At 42.6% G+C, this 16,686-nt stretch overlaps 1 protein-coding gene across 2 annotated transcripts in view; it reads right to left on the bottom strand.

Annotated features, from left to right (window-relative positions):
• TECRL (trans-2,3-enoyl-CoA reductase like) overlaps positions 1–8,963 on the bottom strand; it is a 181,512-nt gene extending 172,549 nt beyond the window's left edge. The window contains exon 1 of one of the 2 annotated variants that reach the window (XM_090034751.1): positions 8,664–8,963. In XM_090034751.1, coding sequence (XP_089890877.1) covers positions 8,664–8,894 — 231 coding nt within the window. In that variant the 5' untranslated portion in view covers positions 8,895–8,963. The remainder of the gene's footprint in view (positions 1–8,663) is intronic. The other variant, XM_090034750.1, reaches the window with a different exon arrangement.
• Between the last annotated feature and the right edge of the window lie 7,723 nt (positions 8,964–16,686).

Genomic DNA, 16,686 nt, shown 5'->3' with positions numbered 1-16,686 from the left:
TGCAGTAGAACCTGCAGCAACTGAGGGCTGGCAGATCAGGCCACAGTTACAGCAGCCAGGGTAGGTGAGATGCTCTCTTTCTCTTTTTTCCTCTCTCTAGCAAGGTTTTGCCAGGGCACAAAACTACATAGTTATGCCTCTCTTTCCCCCTCCACCATTTTTTGTATGGTCTGTAAATCTTACCAATAAAACTCTGGTTCTGAACACTACACAGTGAGAATACCTGGTCCGCACACTGTGCAGACAGCTGATGAATAGGCCAAAATCCTCAAATAGCACTCCATTCCTATTTAAGTATCTAACTCCCCCCTGATTTCATGGAAGTTAGGAGCCTAAAGACCTTTGCCTCGCTATATTCCTGCAAAAACTTAAGTGCATGAGTAACTGTGCAGAAAAAAAAAAAATTACAGCAAATTAAGAAATGGCAGACTTGCTGCTGTGTACTTTTTGTCTGTGTGCCTATTTGAAACCTGTAGTATGCAGAGGCATTCTACCTGTCAGTGAAATAGGTACAAACTACTATGGCTTAGTTTTCCCTTCTCAGGGTGTAAGAGAATGCAGAGGAACAGTTGCCACAGAGCAACTGACGTGTGATAAATTCCTGACCTTTTCTAAATTTGCTGTACTTTTTTATGACTTCTTTTCTGATTGGCTGACTTGGCTCACATAAATAGTTTGATTGCAGTCATGGGAAAGACTCTCATGAGCAAAATTACACAGGCTTTAGAGTGTTTTGCCAGATTGTGCCCTAAGTCTATAATAAGCTTTCAGTTCTAAACCTATTTTTCTCTCTCCCTTCAACTTTATATATTGCTTAAAATGAATCGCTTCTGCTAAAATGTCCAGCACCTACTAGCAGAGGAGGTGACAAAAATGTCGAAGCATAACCAATCAGAGCATTTTGAAGTCTGAACTTTCTTTAAAAAACAAAAATAAAAACAAAAAAAAACCCAGACCTTTTTCCATAGTCTTATCCCAGCGCTACACCCCTCACCAACAGCAGACAGTACACACAATCACAGGACACTATCATAATGGGTATGGCAGCTACAGAAACATGTCACAGACAATGAGCAAGGAGCATGAGACTATATTATTTTTCACGTCACTCCCAAAATGCACTGCCCAAAGCACCTGACTGTAGGCTTCTACCACACTGATCACATAAGAGTGAATTTATCTGGCACTCCCACTACAACCCTAAAATATTCCTCAAGTAGTTTTGTCTCCCATTTTATTTTCTGCGTGGATGTTACTTTACAGGAGAAGCAGCAATTTGCATTTATTTTTCTATTTAAATATAAAAGGATAAGGTTATATTTACACTCACTACCCAGATCCAGATGTGCAGGCACATGCATTTCCCCAGGGACAAACAGCAGGACCACAATATGTACCACTGCTACTTGTCCCTGGGGAATGCATGTGCACATGTGCTCTGGCCCCAGCAGCCTTACCTGGGATCCTAGGGGCCTCCCAGGGCTCCAGCAGTGGCAATCCAGCAGCAGGGAGCCTGGCCAACAGGCAAAATGTGGCTCTGGCCTGTCAGGCCCCATTTTTGAGTGCCGCTGCATGTATCACCCTGCTTTTTTTCCACTGCAGGTTTTTTTGACGCTGAGATCACCCACCCCTCGCACTGCAAATTAACAGTGTAGGGAATGGGTGCATGTGCAACATGTGCAGTGTGCGGTGCTGCAGATGGGTCTGCAGTGGTGCATACTGCACATGTCTGCTCATCTGGATGCGCCCAGATGAGACATTTATTGTGCAGTTGCCTACTTAACTGTGCAGCAAACATCTCTGTGTCTAGACGTGTGCCCCTCTTGGGGTGCACAAAAATAATAAACCCCACAGCAGCATTTAAAACCTTGATGCAGAGTTCTTTTGTGCACAGCACCACACATGTAGAGCACACGTGCAGAGCACACGCTGAGCTGGCTGGTGCATGAGGGTGCTTCAGGGCAGGGGCTGCCTCACGTTCCAGCCAGCCTCTCCACAGCACATTGAGCCAGGTCACAGCAGCCCCGGGCTGGCGGGCTGAACCGCAGGATACCCTGCCAGTCAGGGGCTGCTCCGACCCAGTTCATTAGGTAATAAGCTTTGGAGCTTATTGCTGCACATTAATAGGCACATGTAGACATTGCCCATTTAGGATAAAATATTATCAGTTTTTAAACAAGTAAAGTAAGCATTCCAAGCATGATCCAATAAAAAGTTTTATCTCACCTCACCATTTAATAGAATGCAATTATGCAGAGATAATTTCAAGTTTAGCAAATACTAAGAGACCAATAAGAATGAAAATATTTTTCCTGAATTGGTGCATTAGAGTTCAGCCTTCACTCTCTGAGCTCACCAGCATGCCAGTGCAGCATCATCCCAAAGCCCAGGGGTGAACATCATCACTGCTTATTTCATCTTTTCCCCCTTACACTGAATTCAGTAGCAAAGGAAAAGAGGGGTCAAGCAGCAGTGACTTTCACCCCTGGAGCTCTGGAGCCAGGCAGAAATGTTGGCCAGAGCCTGCACCAACAACTGGTGACCTCAGGGTGTGAAGATGTCACCTTTTTTGCTGTCACAACACTTTTAATGGCAGCACAATGGAGAAGCAAGCAGACATCTGTACCACTTCCTGAAACACACATTTCTTGTTGTCCCTCCCACTGATCCTGTGGGACAACAGGTGATGTCTTCCCTACTTACAGAAAAACGTGTTGAAGATTCCCTGGGGCAAGTCTCTGTCAGTGAGGAATCCCAGTTTAATCCACATTCAGGGACGTGCCCCAGGAATCTCCATGGCAGGTCTCTGCAAGCGGGGAATACGTCTCCTGTTGTTCCTCAGGATCGGTGGGTGGGACAACGGGTGATGTGTGTTTCACCCCGTGAAGTGGATCAGCTTTGCCAGGACACATCAGGCAACATCCGTTTGTACCTCAGAGAGCTCCTTGTGCAGGCAGAGCCCCAGCAGTTCTTTTCTGTGTGACCATTGCAGTTTGGCTCACGTGGAAAAGGTCGAGCATCACTAGTCTATGCAAACCCAGCAACACACTTGATCATATGTTAAAGTTAATATGTGACCAGTCCTGCTGAAAACCATAGTATTAGTCACATGCTTAAAATGAAGCATGTGCTTCAGTGTCCTGCTGGATTGGGCATGCTGCTTATTGGGGCTTACAATAAAAAAGTGTGCACAGCACCAAGTAGAACAGGGCCTCTGATCCCTCTATACAGTTCTCTTTCCCTCCCATCATATTTATAACACAATGGAATTTTCCATACAGAATGGAAAATAAATATGTAGGTTCAAGACCTAGATTATTTAGTTATTATTAATTGTATGCAGTATATCTAGAGCTATGCACATATTTTGTATTGAGCCAAGGCCCAGAAACGGTGTCAAACATAAGGGCAGAGGGCTAGATCCAGCCCAGAGAGCTGTGTAATCCCAGCCAGAGGTAGACGATCAGGTTGAGTCACCCCTCAGGGAGAGGCCCCATCCACAGACTATAAAAGTTCAGTGCAGATGTCAAAGAGCTGTCTGGACAACAGACTGCCTTACTGTATAGGTTTCTCCTACTTTATGCGGGTTCTGTATGTGTGAATTTGCTCTTATGTGATGACTCTTTTAATATCAAAAATTGGTTATATGTGAGGTAAATTCACTCTTATGAGCTCAGCATGGTAGAAGCCCACAGTCAGCTGCTTCGTGCAGTGCATTGTGGAAGTGACGCGAACCAAAATATAGTCTCGTGTGTGGATCTGTGCTCCTCACTCATTGTCTGCAACATGTTTCTCTGGTTGCCATCCCCATTATGATAGTGCCCTGTGCTGTTGGTGAGTAACAAAATTGTTTTGTAGAAGTGGTAGAAATGGGTCTGGGGGTCAGGACAGATGAGGTCTTCGAACGTATCCCTATTTGTTACACTGTAAAGTGGGTTCCCTTTATGCAAATTTGAGTTGCGCATTGTTTTCCAGGAATGCATGTACAGCATAAAGCGAGGGAAGCCTGTATTCCTGAACTTGAATTCCTGCCCTGAACCTCTGACTTGAACCTTCAGGTCTATCCTGATTGTTTCATTTCCTATCTTGGACCTCCTGGGGTAGATCAACTGCTTGTCCTGACCAAGACCTCATCTTGACTTTTGGTTTGATGTCAGACCCAGACTGTTACCTAGTTTGAGCTTGATTTATATGCCGGTAACCCCCTGATCTACCATGCTCCACTCTGCCTGACTGCCTATGACCCGATCACCTTCTTACATACATACTCAAAATGAATTGCCATTGGTTCCACTGTGTTTTGCAAAGTTCAAAGTTTGCAATGTTTTGCTGCTCAGTCCCTCTTTATCCTGCTGCTGAATTCAGTGGGGAAGAGGAAGGAAGGGCAGGCAAATGGCAGCAATGCTCAGCAACTGGGCTCCAGAGCTGACTGAAATCTACAGCTCCAGGCAGAGCCTAAACTGACATACCAATGAGCTCAGAGCTTTCATGCACCTCTGAAGCACAGGAGTTAAGTGGCACCACCATTGCTGTTTGGACCTTCTTTTTCCCTCCCACTGAAATATTGGGAGGAGGGGAGAGGGGGAGGGAAATGATGGCTATGCTCAGCTTCTGGACCCTGGAGCTGCATAAGAGCTCTGACCTCACTGGCATGTCAGCGCAGGTGAGTGTAGCTGCCGCTCACATCCTCCTTTCCCATTGCTAAATCCAGCAGCAAAGAAAAGAAGGGAAGGAGCAACAGGAGCATTCATATTGGGCCATTCACATTGGCTCTGTGGGTTAAATCTGACAGCCATAAGTTCAGCTTCACTATTCCACATTCATGGTAAGAGATAGTCTGTACAGGTAACCCCTGCTTAGCACTCTTAATTGGTTGCAGAAAAAAAAAAGCGTTAAGCAGAACCATGCTAAGCGAGACCCATTTCTCCATAGGAATGAATGTAAATAGCGATAATCGGATACCGTCGCTGCCTCTCCCCACCCTCCCCACCTGCCCTCTGGCTGCTCCAGCCCAATGTGCTAACCCAGGCCCCACGCTCCTGCTGCTCTGCCCTGGCCCCCACCGGCCCTGGCCACAGGCACTGGTAAGGGCCCCGCACTCATGTCTACTGCACCACTTGCCACTTCTCACTGCTGCCTCTCCCCACCCCCCTGCCCACCCGCCAGCCAGCCATTCAGGCCCCATGTGCCAGCCCAGCCCCTGCGCTCCTGCCACGCTGCCCAGGGCCCCTGAGAGTCCTGGACCCAGGCACTGGCATGGGCACTGTGCTCATGCCCCCACCCCAACAAACTCATCGCTTCTCCCCAGCCCCTACCTGCCAGCCACTCTGGCACCATGTGCCAGCCCAGGTCCTGTACTCCTGCCACCCCGCCCTGGGCCCCTGACGGCCCTGGCCCCAGGGCACCAGCGCAGGCCCTGTGCTCACGCCCGCCCGCCCGCCTGCCCAATCACTACCACTCACCACTTCTTACCACTGCTGCTTCGCCCTGCCCACCTGCTGAAACTCGCTGATTCCAATGAGTGCTATAGCAAAACTGGCTGAGTGCTCAGTGGAATCAGGTATGAATTTTCAATGAGTATTATAACAAAATAGTGCTAACTGAAACCACCTTAAGCAGGGGTTGCCTGCATACTATTTCATACAGAGCTAAATTGGCAAGACAGGCAAAAGCAATATTATTATTCTCATTTTAAAGAACAATTAATGCTCAAAACAATATACACTTTACCCACGCTGAAGTAAAAAAAAAATGCCCGAGATATGTGATCATTTGAACTAAAATTTGAACTGAACTTGAAAACCTCATGGGTGTATGCTCTCTTCCCTGAATACACAGACCATCTATTAACTTTAATGGGATTTCTGTACAACACAGTGATGACAACTAACCCCTCCAGTAGCAGTGCCTGCTGCTTATCTACATGGGATTAATCAACTATTCACTTCACCAACATTTCCATTAGGATGAAAGAATCAGAGGCACTTTCTCTGACATTATGATTTAGTTTTCTAGTCAGATTTATTAACCTAGGAAAATTACAAATGCATTTGCTAAGCCATAAACTGAATTGGTAACAATTTGCAAGGACAGAAAAAGTGTGTATGTGTGCATATATATAAATATTTCTATAGATATAAAATTAAAATCCATGCATATGCTTCCTGTACCCTATTATACATCTTGACAAGAAATAATTACATGCAGTTCTAAGAAGTGACGCTAACAGCAACTATATTACACACAGAAAACAGGCATTAGAAGCACCATGTTGGGTCCATCTCAATGCTACATTTTTCATTAAGCAGAAGATTATGTAAAGTGCAGTAAAATGTTCTCTTGATTGCTCTAATGTACTACAGGAATATGGTTTTCTGTTACCAGTGAGCTCCTGGTGAAATAAATAATTGATTTATTAATCTTCTATGCAATTGTATTTGCTTGAGAAAGGGATTTCATAGCTAACTAATGAATTTGGATGCCTAAATGAATGAGAACATGGCATCCAAATCACTGAGGCCTCTGTGGAGATCTCATCCTTGTTATGTTGAAACTGTCTCTTAGTGTGATACAAAGAGGAGGGCTCTGAAGCCAATCCAGATTGGTCCCGGTTCCTGATTAGGAGCCACAAGCTAGTAGATTCCATTTTTTCAGTTCCTGCACCTCTTTCGTATTTTGCACTTATACCTCAAAAAAAAGAAAATAATCTTCATACACAGAGAAGACCAGTATCATCACCCCTCAGTAACAGTGGAAGAGGCCTAGGTTCTGTGAAGTACACAAAAATTAGTATCCTGGTTAAGAACTCCAGGTGCCTGTACACGTTCTGGGAGGTTGCTCCGATGCACTGTAATTGCAGCATGGCAGAGAAGGCTTCATCAATCGAGTCTGCTGGAGAAAGCTAATTAGCATGCTCCCGCCAGCCTCTGTATCTCAGCATCCCTACACTTCAAAATGGCGGCAGAAGTGTTTAACCAAAGCTCATTTGGTGAGCTTTAGATAAAGTGTCCCCACCACCATTTTAAAGTGTGGGAACACAGATACAGGAGACACTCTAGGCACTTTAATTAGAGCGGCTTTCAGACCCACTCTAATTAGAGCACCCCACACCGGGAGCATGTGTAAAAAGGCCCTCCATGTATGCTGTCCCACCGGCCATTCCCTAATCTGATAGACTGCGGTTCTGCTGAAACAAGTCAAATACTGTTCAAATACTGGCAACATTTGCATTCACTAAAATCAATTCCAGGAAATTAACGGAACTTAAATTTAGGCCAAGGTGTAAGTATTTTTTTCTGTTTTGGGGAGTAAGTATTTTTTGTAATAATAATAATAAAAAAGATTGCTTAGCAGGTTCAGGAATATAGATATAATCATACATTATTATCGTTCTTGTTCTTGTTGCTTTTTATTTCTATGTTCCCAATTGACTAGGCTGTGTTTTTTTTCCCAATTGACTAGGCTGAAATGTGATTTTACATTAGACATGAGCAAATGAATTAATTTATTTAGCAAAAAGTACTCTCCTGTATTATAGACTAGTTCTTTAAAAGATTATGAACACTTGAAATCATTTAGCATTTCCCAGTTGATAAATATCAAAGACATTAAAATAAATATCTTAACAAGACTGAGCTACTTGTTCCAGATGTTACCTTTTAAATAAAATGGTAAGTTGCAGGTTTCTCTTATGCTATGCTTATGGTCTATGTTCAAAAAACTTTTCAAGATGAAAACTTCCACAGTAAAGGATAATAGGATACATCCTTTGCTGGTATCCATCGACAGAGAGTTCCAGTAATTCTAGCTTTGATTTATACCAGCTGAAGAATTATTTATAAGTATCTAACATTAATAAAGAACCATGTATCTATGCCCTGTTAGACAGAAGCCTAGGATACTGTGTTTATATCCTGTTTTTGCAAAGAGCACTTCAACATTAAGACATTGACTTGGCTGCACTGGATCCATATAATCACACATTTACTGTACAACCTTCTAGCAAAGCACAAGGAACTCAGATACCAGATTGGCATGAAAAACTTGGTGATTAAAATATCTGAGAGGTATTTTGTCAGCCATTGTTTACTATATAGTGAATCCCCTGTATCCAGTTCCCTCATTCCACTTCTCCATGATTTGAATTGAGTTTATATCTCTGCATTTATGTAATTAACAAAAAAACCCTCTCTCTTTTAGCAAAGCATCCCATATCAGAACATACCCTTTGGCCTCCTTCCCATTTGGATAAAGGAGTTCTACTGCATATATTTGGAAACTAAAAAGGGTCTACAGTACCAGAGTGGCCCAAGTATTTTCAAATATCTTATAGAAATGTTGCTACTTTTCCTAAAGTGTATGTTTAAGAATTAATTTCTGAAATAACTGCTGCAATTTCATAAGCCTCAAGACATAGGACACATTTGATTTCACTCCTCTTCTAGCAGGTATAAAAGGAGGCAGTGGTTATTTAATTTGTGAATCTTACAGAATATGAGGAAAACCAACTGAAAAGTCTGTGAATACATATGTTTTGAAAATCTCAGGTAAGAAAAAGGAGATGAAATCAATTTTTAATAGCATTTTGACACCAGAAACAGTTATCCATAAACGGCAGCTTTTGAATCATGCACTCCAGTGCACCCAAAACAGCATGCACTCACCTTATCCACAATACAGATCTGCTTTTTGCTTTGGGCATCAAGGATTTCTACTTCAAAGTAAGTGATTTTTGAATGTCTGAGAACTGGTGGTTGTCTGAGATGGCCAGCAGAGAGCACAAGCTGAGACAAGCTGTAAAAAGACCTTGTGTCATTTTGTGGCAAAGACAGTCCGACTCCATGGGCTGCAAAGTTCCTCTTCTCTGTAGCACTGGGCTTATGCCTCCTGTACATTGTATGACCCAGTGGTAGCAACTATCATGTCAACACAGGGCAGTTCCAAGGGGAAATGTGTCCTCCCTGCATCAGTTAAATATGATCACAGACTGATGAGACATGAAGGTCAAGTGGCATTCCATTTTGAGAGTCCAGTCTTATTTAGCAGGACTGAAAACAATGGCTCTCTAATCCATTTCTATATTTAACTTGCTATTATGATGTACCACATTGCCTTTTTTTCTTTTTTTAACCAGCATTTGAAATAGCATGTCCTACTTACACCCTTTATCTTGATTTCCTAATATGACAAACCAGCCCCTGAAATTCCAGAACCTGAAAGAAATCAGGAATTAAACACAAAGAATTCCATCATTATCTATGCCAAATATTTAAAAGTGTCCACGTATGAAACATATATCAAATGTCATCTATTCTAGGGATGCTTGTTAATGCCTGCAGGGGCAGTAAACAACAACAAGCTAATAGGAGTTCATAAGCAGAAAGTGTTTTCCTTAGGATATATAAAACACTAGAACTCTTGGTTCCAAAATGATACCTTTTATTAGACCAACTGGAAAATGGCAAGAAAATTGTCCTTTTCTGCATGCTTTCAGGATCAAAGTCCCTTCGTCAGGCTCTGGGAAAAGCGTAGATGGTACAAGAAGGTAAAAATTCCCCATAGATAGGAAATAAACTTCATTTTTGCACAGAGGATTGCTTTTCTACTTTGTTCGTCTATTGGCAACTGCTGCCAGTAGATGGAAATCTACAAAAATAATATTACTCCAAGCAGAGAAACACATTGTAGTGAATAAAGAAGTATACCCATCAGCTCAAAGGTTTGATGAAAAGAGAAAAGAAGCTGTCACTGTGGAGAAGATAATATGTCCTGTGGAAGAGAGTATACACAAATATTGGCAAAAACTGGTATTTAAAATCTGTGAAGTGCTTGGAGATTGAGAGATGGGAGCTCGCGTAGTGAACTAAATGAAAATTCAAGGAAGTAAATGTCACACATCCAAGAAAGTTCCTTTCTGGTAGACATATTCTAATTAGCCACAAATTATTTTGACTCCATATGAAGCAATCTATATTAAATGCTATCCAAGAGGTCATATTGGTAAATTCCTTTAATGGTATCTTCTATTTCTAAATATTAATTCATGAAATTGAAAATAAATGCTGTCAATCATACTGATTGAAAAAGTTCATATGAACTTAGTGGAAGAGCACCATTATAGTATAGTCTATTTAAAATTAAATAAACAACAGGACTTGAATCTATAACATCTTGACTGCTCACACTGAAAAAGTCTTTCACATACCACACACATTTAAAAGACATCATTTTGGCATCTGACTTTGACAAATGAACAATAATCAGAACCCCTTTCCACTGAGACATCTCAAGCGTATTTTAATCTTGTTATTCTGATACTCTCTGTGTGATAAGGAAAGCAAATTATATATGATAATCATATTTTGGTAGTAAATTTTACTGGCCAGAGCCTTGGTGTAAAGAGGCATAGCTCTGTTGAAGTCAATATCTCTGTGCTGATTTACATCAGCTGAAGATCCCAACTTTTTATTTTAATATTAAGTCACCAGACATAGGACTCGGAATATAGCACCTTTGTTCTGCATTGATAACAGTGAGTGGAGACTGATGGATAGAAAACAGGTTACTTACATACATTGGTGAGAGATACTGTACCAAAAATAAGCAAAGATAGAGTTACTATATGATAACCTGACATTTAAAAGGGAAATGGCAAGAGGTAATTGGAGATTTTGCCATTAATCTGACACGACCTGTGTTTCCCTTTTAAATTTCCTCACAGCCCTTTGCTATATTGGTTTTGATATGAAATGCACTGGCTTTTGTGTTTTCCCCTGCAAAGATGTGCACCTGGCAGGACAAATAAATGAGCAAACTCCACATCTCCCTTAGCATTCATATTCCCATTATGCTCACTAATGGGTGGACTGAAGAAGGTGCCAGTCTCCTGCCACAGGGAATTCAAGCAGTCATGGGGAGATATTTATAATCCAGTATAATATTGTGTGTTGGTATAACAATCTCACATGGGCATGGCAGGGCCAGTAGCTGACTGTCAATGGGTGCATCTAAACATTCATTCATGCACAGTAGTTACTTCACATCTAGTTTAGTACTTGTTTAATGAAGTACTAATTAAATCCAACTATAGTTACTGTGCAGTAGTGCTGATACACAGTTTTTTTGTGATGCTTGCTGCACAGTAGCCTAATAACACTGCACAGTAGATTATTAGCAGGGTTTTTTTTACCTCTACACTCCTGCACAGTGTTATTATACTGCTGTGCAGTTAAGTGTCTCATGCAATGCACCCAGTGACTCTCAGACCTAGGCTTCATTCTGAGAGAAACATAAGAGGTATTAAGCCTGTCCAAGCTGGACCAAGTCTCTGCAATTTTCCCTGCCACCCTAAAGGACAGTGTTTTGGAGGAACCATAAGAAGCAGCAGGCCTCTTCTCTCAAATACTGGATTCTGCTGGCTGACCTCCACATGGCTATTAGTTGATTCCAGCTATTTTATAGAGTTGGCTATAAAATACAAAGAACATTTTGCTTACCCATTTCCAGGCGGCTTTCTTGGTGGGCTTACTTGCCTCCACACCAAGGAACAGGGCCACATATGGGCCAACATTTATGTTGTATAGAAAAAGTCTCTATTGAATATAAAAGCGAGAGGCCTGCATTGAATTACTGTAGTGTATTAGTATACTTCCTAGCAGTAACCAAATATTTATCTAGTGAGCAGTGTTTGAGGAAAGGCATCATGGTACTGAAGGGCCGTAGAAAAGGACTAAGGAGAGTTGAATCCAGCTCCTAGCTCTGGAATATGTTTCTAGGTAATGTAATTTTATCATCTTTTTCCACTTCCTACACAATGTCTGTCTTGTCTAGTTCAATATTTGAGCCAAGGTTTCTCTCTCACAAAATGCTGACCTACAGCTTACCATGAAGGGACTTTGATCTCAGTTACGGTCTTCAAAGGCAACTGCCAAAGTAATAATAATTGTTAATATTTTATACTCAACCTTCTCTCCTTTAGTCTACAAGCTTCTGGCTGTTAAACCCGCATAAGGACATTGTCTCTATCACTCAGAACTCATGTCATCACTTGTTCACCCACCGCCATTTATCACATGCAGTCCAAGCTGCTTCATGGAAGTAGGTTTCTTCCATTCCCATGGGATTCTTGATTACAGAAAATCACATGAATGAAGGCTTCATCATGCTGCCAGAAACAGAGACAAATACCATAGAATCTTTGTGGATAAAAAATCTGGATTTCAATAGAAAAAAAAAGTGCATCAAGGGATATACTATCAATCCCCAGACTAGGACAGTGGCAGTGAGCTAGAAATGCTAAGAGAGTTGAGAGGGGCTACAACAGAATAAAATGCATTAATAATGGGAGACTTCAACTATCCACAAATGGACTGGGTCAACCTAATATCAGACCAGGATTCAGAGACCAAATTTCTTGGTGTTATAAAAGGCTGCTTCCTGGAGCAGTTAGTCCTGGAACCTACAAGAGGAAAGACCATTCTTGACAGAGTCCTACAAAGTGTACAGGTTTTGGTGTAAAGGGTAAGTGTTACTAAGCTGCTCAGCAATAGTGAGCACGATGCAATTGGGTTCGACATCCGAGGAGAAACAAGAAAGTTTACTACAGTAGCCTCTAACTTTAAAAGGGAGACAACACTAAAATAAGGAAGTTAAAAGGGGTCCCTAAGGAGGTGAGGAACTGTAAGGCACGGGGAAACTGCTTAAGAACACCATATTGAAGACACAATAAAAGGCACAACAAAAAACAAAAAAAAAGGAAAGTGGACCAAAAGCATAGTTTGATGACAGAGTTGCAGTGGCAATAAGCAAATAAAAGGCTTTATTTCAAAAACTGGAGTTCAAATCCTAATGAAGAAAATAAAAACTAAAAAAAACCTAAAATAAGAATAATAAAATAAACACTGGCAAAATAAATGTAAAACTGTAATGTTAGCCTGAAGTAGCATTGGATTGTCAGTCAGTGTAATACATTTGCACAAAATTGTGGCATTTCCCTATTGTTAAATGTTTAAAACTATCTGTTCACGTATCTGTATGTGTGTATGTATGTATGTGCATGCACATGCACAAGTGTGTACAGGCACGTGCGTAGGTGGAGAGAGATTTTCAGAAGTCCTCAGCACCGACTTAAGTCTTCTCTGAGGGCACTCTCCCACCACTGTTCTCAAGCATGTAAAAGGAAAAGATCTCAAGAGCATTCAAGTGAGAGATGTCTACCAAGTGTCTTCAAAACTTCACTTCCAGGTTTGGCACATGCAAGTAGTAGTAGGTGTATGGGCTGTCCTTGAGAGCGGTGCTCTCCAGTATATCAAGGACACAGTGAAAACATACAGCATGGTGGTAGCATAAGATACAGCAACCCTGAGGCTGCTCTAAATTATATTAGAGTTTCAACCAGATCCTAGTGATGTTGGGAAAGTACAAAGTAGCATACATCCCCCTTCTTCCCCTTCAGGTTTACTTGGAGAGTTCTGCAGCATCTGAGGATGTAGCCCCAGATATGTCAGCATTAGGGTTGATAGGGTGTTTGATGTTATAGCAGGCACTGAAGATGATATCATTTCCCTGTGACACTGTGTTTCCCTGGGACTTCTAGTAGATGTTGCCAAGCCAGAACTTGATATGGGGTTTTTTGAGGTCTAAAATCTAGCAGGGTTTTCAGGCTTATAGCTGGATGCACGATCATGAGCTCAAACAATTAAGGGAAGCTTACCCTGGCTGGGCTTAGAGCCAAACACTGATGCTTGGTTTAGCAGTGCTTGCTCAGAGCTTACAAAGTGTTAAAATGCCTGAAGGGAAGAAAGAGGTCAGGGATTTTGCTGGTTTATCACCTTCTGGTTCATTGAAGCCCCTGTACATAAACTGCAAACAGCAAAGTGTGTTTGGTTTGTTAACCCAGGACTATAACTTTCTCTCCAGCTGCTCAGACACTTACAGGATTTTTTTAATGAACCCCAAATTGCATGAAAGTTTTCCAACAATTCCAGGGCTTTTAATTTCAGGTAGAGAACAAGTGAAGGGAAGTTCTGCTAATAAACACAGTTCATGAAGTCACACTTTTAGGACTAACCAGCCATCTTCCACTCTACAGAGAACCTCCACAGTGACCCAGTCTGACAAAGATTGGCTTATGTCATGGTCCAGGGTAAAGTGCCAAAACTCCAAGGACAGGCATATCTGGATGAGGAACCAAAAGAGGTAGAGGGCATTGCCAGAACCTAGCCCAGCCAGAAATTGGCTAGTCAGATCATACTCCCCCTCAACTGCCCAGTACAGGACAGAGAAAACATATGTAGGTAGGTAAGTAGTTTATGGAGTGTATATATCTATTAGTTCCCCTCCCTCTAACCTCTGAACACATGACTTAAAACAAATGTTAGGCAGCTGGAAGATGACTAGACATCAAATTATATCTGAATGCCATTGCAGCTAGTGTCAGTCTTCAGCAATGTGTAACAGGTCATATTACACTTGGCTGTTTCCCTTGAATGAGAGGTATTGCAACACAGTGTGCTAAACCCACAGGGTCACATCAGTAGGCACATGCAATCCTGGGGGAAAGTTCTGTCTCATGAGTTACAGCAATAGCATGGGGGGCTTTGAAAAAATGAGGGGGGAGGTGGTGAGAGAAGAATCAAAGATCTGTATCCAACAATCAAGAGCACCTGCCAATAACCTGGGAGGAAGTGCAACACCGCAGCTCTGTGTTGACTTTGGAGTGTGACAGATGGAATGTAGCTGCCTTACTGCAGGGCTGGGCATGCATCAAGAAGCACCTCCAAGACATGGAACTCCTAGCCCTGCTTTAAAGCACCTACATGCTATCCTTTTTTGGGATGAAACAGGCATACTGTGCTTTGCCATAGCACTCCCTAATATGCTTCAGAGGCAGTACAGACAGGCCTTTCATGACAAGACAAATTTTACAACTTGTTGGAGCAGACTGCTGAATCCTCAGTGCTTTCCCTGCTTCTGCAGACAGACAAACATGGAGGCAGTACAGTATGAAAAATACACGTTCTCAACAAGGTCCCAGTTATTTGAAAGGTTTCATAGATTTATAGATTCATAGATGTTTAGCGGAAGGGACCTCAGTAGATCTTCGAGTCTGACTCCCTGCCCTGGGCAGGAAAGAGCACTGAGGTCAGATGACCCCAGCCAGGTGTATGTCTAGCCTCCTCTTAAAGACCCCCAAGATAGGGGAGAGCACCACCTCCCTTGGAAGTTCATTCCAGATTTTGGCAGTCCTTATCATAAAGAAGTTCTTTTTGATGTCTAGCCTAAATCTGTTCTCTGTCAGTTTGTGGCCGTTGTTCCTAGTGACTCCAAGGGGTGCCCTGGTAAACAGAGCATCCCCTATTCCTTGCTGTCCCTGCCCTTGATGAATTTGTAGGTGGCCACAAGATCACCTCTCAACCTTCTCTTGCAGAGGCTGAAGAGATCCAGGGTCCTCAACCTCTCCTCATAGGGCTTTGCCCACAGGCCCCAACCATATGAGTGCCCCTCCTCTGAATCCTCTCGAGGTTGTCCACATCCCCCTTGAAGTGTAGCACTGAAAACTGGACTCCAACTGTGACCTGACCAATGCTGCATAAAGGGGAAGGACCACCTCCTTGGACCTGTTTGTCATGCACCTGGTAGTGCATGATAAAGTGCAGTTGGTTTTACTGATCACTTCATCACATTGACAACTCATGTTCATTTTGGAGTCAACAGTGACTCCAAAATACCTTTCCATTGATGTGCTGCTGAGAAGGTCCTCCCCCAGCCTGTAGACATGCTGGTGATTCCTTCTCCCTAGGTGCAGCACCCTGCATTTGTCCTTATTAAACTGCATCCTATTCTGCTCCACCCACTTTTACAACCTGTCCAGATCTGCCTAGATTTGTTCCCTACCATCTGGTGCGTTAACTTTACCCCATACTTTGGTATCATCAGTTAATTTGGACAGAGCACTTTCTACAACCTCACCCAAGTCACTGATGAAGACATTGAACAGCACTGGTCCAAGGCCCAAGCCTTGTGGGACTCCACTGCCCACATCTTTCCAGGTTGATACCAACCCATCCATCACCACTCTCTGGGTGTGACTTCTAAGCCAATTTGCCACCCACCTAACCATGTAGTCATTGACATCACAGTCACTCAGTTCATCTGTGTGAATATAATGAGATACCAGATCAAAGGCCTTCTTAAAATCCAAGTAGATGACATCCACCTCAGTTCCTGCATCTAAGCATTTTCTGTCCTGGTCATAAAAAGAAATAAGGTTAATCAGACAGGATCTACCTGCTACGAATCCGTGCTGGTTGCCCTTTAGCATTGCTTTCCCCACTGGACTCTCACAAATGTGATCTTTAATAATTTTTTCAAGGATTTCCCCAAGGATAGAAGTGAGACTAACTGGTCTATAGTTACCCAGATTCTCGTTCCTCCCCTACATGAAAATAGGGACCACACTGGCCCTTTTCCAGTCCTCTGGGACCTGATGTGAGTGCAAAGAGTGCTCAAACAGCCATGCCAGTGGCTCTGCTATGACACTGGCCAATTCCTTCAGCACCATTGGATGAAGATCATTTGGCCCTGATGACTTAAATACATGCAGCCTCTCAAAGTGTCTCTTCACTAAGTCAGTGCTAACAGTTGGTGGGCTGGTTTCCCCTTTATGCCTGTCTATGCAATTGAGAG

The sequence above is a fragment of the Crocodylus siamensis genome, chromosome 2, assembly GCF_052110815.1.
Source record: "Crocodylus siamensis isolate JL-2025a chromosome 2, ASM5211081v1, whole genome shotgun sequence".
Taxonomy (NCBI): Eukaryota; Metazoa; Chordata; order Crocodylia; family Crocodylidae; genus Crocodylus; species Crocodylus siamensis.
This window is presented reverse-complemented; position numbering and strand designations above follow the sequence as displayed.